At 46.0% G+C, this 6,939-nt stretch overlaps 1 protein-coding gene across 3 annotated transcripts in view; it reads right to left on the reverse strand.

Moving 5' to 3' along the window:
* Window positions 1-6,939, reverse strand: part of DCLK1 (doublecortin like kinase 1) — a 323,007-nt gene that overhangs the window by 71,902 nt on the left and 244,166 nt on the right. For all 3 annotated transcript variants that reach the window (XM_082602552.1, XM_082602551.1, XM_082602550.1), the window contains exon 6: window positions 3,611-3,705. In XM_082602552.1, the coding sequence (XP_082458678.1) occupies window positions 3,611-3,705 (95 nt within the window). The remainder of the gene's footprint in view (window positions 1-3,610; window positions 3,706-6,939) is intronic.

The raw sequence follows: 6,939 nt of genomic DNA on the forward strand, positions 1-6,939 counted from the left end.
ATGTGGGAGTATCATGGGGAGCTTCATTCCACCTACACAATACAACACTTTTCTTCCTGATGTATTAAGAAATGGGACCCCAGAAAGTTCATGGATGGAAAAGATCCTCCCGGATCTGCATCTGTGACCAAACGCTTCTAGACAGCAACTTAAATAACAGTGTTTTGGAAAAATAGGGCAGTTGCTTGGTACACTGCCATCAGCGCTTTCAAGAAGAAAAATATCTGGCATGCAGACTCCTATTGTATAGGACTATTCTAAAATACCAAAAGAGGTAACAAAAATATAATATTAAGGGAAGGAAAAAAGCTGATTAAACCATAATTAACATAAATAAAAATATAGATTTTCTTGTTTGTGAAGAAGCGGTCAAATGTCTCAATATTCCTTTAAAAAAAAAAAGCAGCTTATATTCTTGTGTTTCAAAATGAGGTAGGAAGTGTGAGTGTGTGTTGCAGGGAGAGGCAGCCCACTCATTTTCCTGGCCATGTTGCTAGGCAACACAGAAAGAAAAAGAGAAGTAGCTACTGTTTCCCAATTTGCAATAAAAAGAGTTAATTTATTCTTTGAAGTGTCTTCTTTTAGCACTTGCCATCTTTCACTTATTTCAGTATTTCCTGCATAGGAGTATAGCCATTTGAGAAGAATATTAACCAAATTTGAAACAGGATCAGTTTTTAGGGATATTCTAGGCTCAGTTTAACTGGGAGGGATTATTTGATGCAGTCGCCTCCACACCAAGATGAAAGCTCCTCTCACTAAAGCAGCTGGGAATGTTTCTACTCATTGACATGGTACATGGATGGAGGATGTTCATTTACGGCCTCAATTCAAAAGCCTGGAAACGGAACCACCTCTAACCTATCCGCTGCTCTGCTCACAACATGTGTTTAATAAATGTTTTCAGATGATGATAAACCTTTTGTCTCCTTAAAACAAACGAGACTGTTTCTCCCTGCCAAGTACGGAGCGTGCACTGGTAGCTTAAATGACAAAATGAAGAACCTACGAGAGAACCAACCCTTATGCTCATTTCCCAAGCGCTGGCAGTGTTAATTACATAAGCCATTGGCCACACAGCTGCTAGGAGCCGGATGGAAACGTTCTGCCTCAGCTGGACAAAGTCATAGTGACGTAGGGAGTGCAGAGGGCAGCAGAAGCAACTTCTACCCTCATTTTGCCAACAAAGGGACAGCTGAGGGGCTTCCCTGGTGGCGCAGTGGTTGAGAGTCCGCCTGCCAATGCAGGGGACACGGGTTCGTGCCCCGGTCCGGGAAGATCCCACATGCCGTGGAGCGGCTGGGCCCGTGAGCCATGGCCGCTGAGCCTGCGTGTCCGGAGCCTGTGCTCCGCAACGGGAGAGGCCACAACAGTGAGAGGCCCACGTACCACAAAAAAAATAATAATAATAAAGGGACAGCTGAGCCAAGTGCTTTACATCCCCAAGATGGAAGTCTCCACCATAAGCCAGCAGGCGGGAAGCTCAGACCTGTAGCAGGGAGTCTCACTCATTCTAATCTAATCTCAACAACGAAGCATGAGCTAAATCCTGAATCTAATTTAATTAGCCCAAAGGATGAAGACGATTTCTATGCCAGGTGTTGTCTCCAAAGTATACACCTCAAAAGAGAGACTATTCTATGTAAGAGGGCCCTATCTGTCCTATCTCTTTTTCTCTTTTTCAAGTCTTTACTGAATTTGTTACAATATGGCCTCTTTTATGTTTTGGTTTTTTGGCCACGAGGCATGTGGGACCTTCATTCCCCAACCAGGGATCGAACCCATACCCCCTGCACTGGAAAGCAAAGTCTTAACCACTGCACCACCAGGGAAGTCCCCAGTCTGCCCTATTTCTAATGGCTGCCTCTATAGATGGGGGCCTCACTGGGTAACTTTTATAAGAAAAGCATCACTCACTCCACTAGCCCTTCCTCCACTCAACCACAGACATGTAGGAGATTAAATGAACTTGGTCCATTCTTCTGGTAGTTCACTAATGATTCCTGTACTTTAAAATGCCAGATTAGACTGCGGCCATGAAGAAACCATAGTGAAAACACTCAGCTGGAACTGGAGTCGCATTATTGGGTTTTCTATCTGGAAAGAGCCTTTTATTTTGTTTTGTTTCGACTGAAGCCAGGAGAGGATAACAGACTTATCAAAGATAACACAGCCATTTAGTGGAGGAGCTGCTGCCCAGCTCCAGGCCTCATCCAATGAACAAAACCAGCTGGACCTGATGCCAGGGGGTTCAGTGGAGTGAGCAGGACAGTACGACCTGCTAAGTGGGGGCCAGGCTGCAAAGGGGACTGGGGGCTGACTCAGTCACCTCCCCCCGCAGAGGGTGTGTGGACACAACCTCAGCAGGAGGCTTGCAAAGAGGAGCTTCCCTCTTGGAGGCAGTTTAAATGTATGGAACATAAAGTCTCTCTCTTTTTTTTTTTTTTGCAGTACGCGGGCCTCTCGCTGTTGTGGCCTCTCCCGTTGCAGAGCACAGGCTCCGGACACGCAGGCTCAGCGGCCATGGCTCATGGGCCCAGCTGCTCCGCGGCATGTGGGATCTTCCCGGACCGGGGCACGAACCCGTGTCCCCTGCATCGGCAGGCGGACACTCAACCACTGCGCCACCAGGGAAGCCCTAAAGTCTCACTTTAAAGCACATAGTACAAGAAATGAAATTCATGAATCCAATCTTTGAGTTCAAAGGCTGCCAAAGAGCCCTAGCTGCTTAAAATGTCCAGGGAGCAGCATCCTGAAACCTCCCTCCACACCTTGCCTGTGAAATCAGGGCAATGAAAGGCCTCCTGTTGCCTCCACTGTGCCATGCCCCTCCTCCCCGTCCCACTCCTTTGATTCTTGCCTTGGTCTTACTGGAAAAGACAAACCGCAGAGGTTGTGAGGCGTTCCAAACAGTAGTTCTTCCATCCTGAAAGAAAAGCTAATCCCACCCCCTTCCTTAGCACAGAGAAACGAACACTGTTTCCAGTAACTTTTTTGACTTTGGTCTCCAAGCTCAATCAACTTCTCCATTATTACACAAGAAGCTCAAAGATAAATGCAGGTCATGATGAAAGAGAAGGTGCTCGGTGTGGGTTTCATTCATAAAAACACAGGCCACATGCAACCATCTCTGCAGCACAAACCCTCAGGGGCTCTGGACCACCATCCTTTGCCCTAAAGCAACTCCCACCAGGGCCCGCCCACCTCCAATCCAGGCACTTTTCCTTTTCCTTCTTAAGGAAGTCTGGTGACCAGTGATGATGTCTCTAATGAAACTCATTTCAGCTAAGGAAGCTTACAAGTCCAGTGCCATTAACGTCTTTGTGCACTCGAGACAAAAAGAGTGAGGTATTTCAAAGTGAAGCAGCAACTGTCTATTCTTCCTGGAATTAAGATCAGGACAAGTTTACAGGGAAATTTAAAGCCCCGAGTCCTAGCTAAGAGAAACCACAGCCATAATAAGTGACCCAAGGTCGGTCACCTCCTGCCCTCGCCTGGTTCTTCCTTAGAGACAAGCAGCGCTATCATGAGAGGGCTATTTGCTGGCACCTGTGCCATCGGCACCGAGACATGGACAGGTCTTAAACAAGGAGCTTGCTCATTTCCTTACCCTCTGCTTCCGCAGGCTTCCAGGGCTGGTGGGTGATGGGCTTGGAGACTTGCCCGAGCGCGGAGTAGACAGCTGACTCCCAGGGGTTCCATTAACTAGAAACACAGAGAATCACAGAGGGAAAAAGCGGCTTATTAAAGAATTCTCACAACAAACCATCTTCTCAGAGCAACAAACAATTCAAGAGGGACGTTTGCTAAAATTCCAGATACCCTTTTATCTATAGTCCTGAAAAACAGCTTCTGGGAGAAACCTTCTTTAGAAATTCACTGCTTTGTTAACCCAGTGTTGAATATAGCAGTAAAAAGAATAATAACGTACTTTGCACAACTTTCCTGATGAGTTTATGAATGATGCTCTTAGCTGTGTCCATGGAGGTTTTAGGCGTGCGGTTCTGAGACATTTTCAATGGACTTTATGCTTCCTTCTTTAGTTTAGCTTCCCAGTACAAGCCAGTGAAAGTAAATATGAGCACAGCTCACAAGTGATAGCCCCAGAGTCTTGTGAAAACAGATCACTGTTTTTTTAGAGTTAAGAACTCAGTTCTAGAAGTTCCCACATCCACTTGCGCCCTGTGCATCCCCCAGCCTAACTCAGAAGGACCTGCCTCCAGCAAGACAAAGTAACTGGCACAGACACTCAGGAACTCACCGTGAGTCTGTACTGCTGTCAAGAATAAAAGCTGCTTTTTAACAGGTTTACATCACAAGAACCAACCTGACTCTCAAGACTTTTAAACATTATCCCTAAAAGGAATCAAAGCCCCAGAACTCACGTAAGCCAATCTTTGCTCTGAGTAACAACACCTCTAAAAACTGATAAAACACTTAAAGACATGACTCTGTAAAGCTGTATCAGATCGCCACTATTTTGCCTGTAAAAATGTCAACATTTTTACATGTTTTACATCCACAGCAACGGAAGTAGCATTAGCAATGAGACACAAATGTCCTCCAGGGCGCAAAATAAACATCTTTCTGTGAGGGAGAGGGATCATGCATTTAACTTACCTTCTATGAGTTCTAACATGGACACAGTCTCAGTGCCTAACCTGACAAGAGCAAGAGGCGAAATCCCTTCTTAGCACTAAGCCCGGCACCGCAGGGGAGGAGGGAAGCGGTTGGATTAGTTAACGATGGCTAAGGCTGCTCCCAGAGCAGGCTGAATGAGAAGCAGGATTCCTCAGCAGATGCCTTTTCTGCGTAAGGCTGACGTCTTCCGAGCAGCAGTGGGAGGTGCGGGTTCTGTCTTAGGCTACATCAGAGGTGTCAATTCAGCCTCATGCCAACGCGGAACCACTGCAGCCCTCATCCCACCCCTAACTCCCGGAAGCCAAGTCCTTTCGGGGCTTTACACTGAATCATAATGAAGTGCCTCTGGGGGCAACAAACCCAGTGATTCATCTAAAAAATCAAAATGACAAGAACTCTTCTAAAGCCTGGAGACTACCAGGTAACAGGGGTAATAAGTCGACCCTCACAAAATTCAGTGGTGAGGTACATGTTTGGTGATTTTTCACACACAGTGTTTGCACCAAACCTTAGGGGCCGTGGAACTGGGAAGCTCCTTGTTTTGTCATCTTCTCCAAAGACCTTTACCAAATGTCACAGAACTCATGCTGCACTAATTTGTGTGTTGCCTTTGACATGTATTTGGTGACTCCATCTAAAACACACACATGCACACACACGCACACACCTATTTTTTGTTTTTTGGTTTTTTGGGGGCAGATTGAAGTAGGAAGCACTGAGAATGCTTTAATTTGCTTGCATTCTATGGTCCTGTCTTTGTTGAATGAGCCTGACGCCTGGGCCTCCTGGCACTTCACTGCCCCGCCAGGGCCTCTGATAGGAAGGGCTCTGAAACAGGCAAGGACTAAAACTGTGGGCAGAGGCAGAATCCACAACTAATAAGGCATGGGATCCCCGAGGAGTTGACTGGAAAACAGGCTTTGTGAACATACTATTTTCTTTGCCCACTTTCTACATCACTTTACGTCTTTACATCCCTCCTACAGGCTACGCAGTTCGGGAAGAAATGAGCAAATGGGAAAGCAAACACAGTAGTCACAGTTTTACTTTTGAGACTCTAATCTTACCAAGCCAATGGAACATAAAGAAAAAGAGAAAGTGCGCTCCCAGGAAAAGAGCCGTAGCAATACTCAGCTTACAAAAGACAAAACAAAGCAACAACAAAAAGCTTGTGTTTACTAAGTATTCATTATGCATGCATCTCGGTTTATTGAAGACTTATTTTCTATGGACTAGTTAACGCACTTAAACCTTTTATATTGATATACTGGGTTGGCCAAAAAGTTCATTTGAGTTTTCCGTAACATCTTACAGGAAAACCCGAATGAACTTTTCGGCCAGGCCAATATATACACATATATGCATATATACACACACATACACACACACGTATTATCTCATTTAACTATCAGGATAACTCTGCGAGGCAAGCAGTATTATTTTATAGATGAGGAGGCATCAAGATGATAAGCAACTTGACCAGAGAATACAGGGCGGAGGCCGAAATCTCTGCACTCTTTACCACCACTTTCTCTGCTGCACCCACTTCCTAACCTGCAGGGAAATCACACAACTCAACTAGTAATCACAACAGAGTATTCTAAGAGGGGAAGTACTGCATGTTGCTGTTGGAATCCTAACAACCTATGGGGTCAAGACTGGCCTACACCCTACAGAGAGGGTAAGAGGTAGTGAAGCCAGATCCTCAGGATTAGTAGGAGTTTGCCAGGGGAAGGAGGGTAGGGCACAGTGAGGGAAAGTGTTCCAAGGCAAGAGGACCAAGTGTTTCATGGCTGGGCACGGAGGAGGGAGCAAGTATGGTGCTCTGAAGGGACCTAAACAAGTCAGCATAGCAGCCAAGTGGAGTTGGAGGGAAGGACCTTATGAATGAGGATGGAGGAAGCGGCAGGGGTCACATAACGCGGAGTTTTGAAACTCAAGGAGTTTGGGTTTTATCCAAAGCACAGTGAGAAACCATTGGATGATTTTAAGCTGGAACCCAGGGGATCAGATCTGCATTTTAAAAAGCTCTGAAGAGCTCTTACCCTGTCAAGAATGGTTGAGAGGGGAACAGTAATGGCAGCAGGGACACCCCTTAGCCGAATGTCCAGGTAGGAGAGACAGGGGCACATTTCAAAGGTCCTGTGGTCAGAGAGATGGTGTGGCTCCATCTAGGGTAGTGCAGTGGAGGTGGAGGGAAATGGAAACACTCCAGAGAGATTTAAGAGGTAAAAACTATCAGATGTGGTTAATTGATTGACTGAAGAGGATTAAGGCTAGAGGTGTGTTGCATGTACC

This window comes from Mesoplodon mirus, assembly GCF_964341445.2.
Source record: "Mesoplodon mirus genome assembly, chromosome: 17".
Lineage (NCBI taxonomy): Eukaryota > Metazoa > Chordata > Mammalia > Artiodactyla > Ziphiidae > Mesoplodon > Mesoplodon mirus.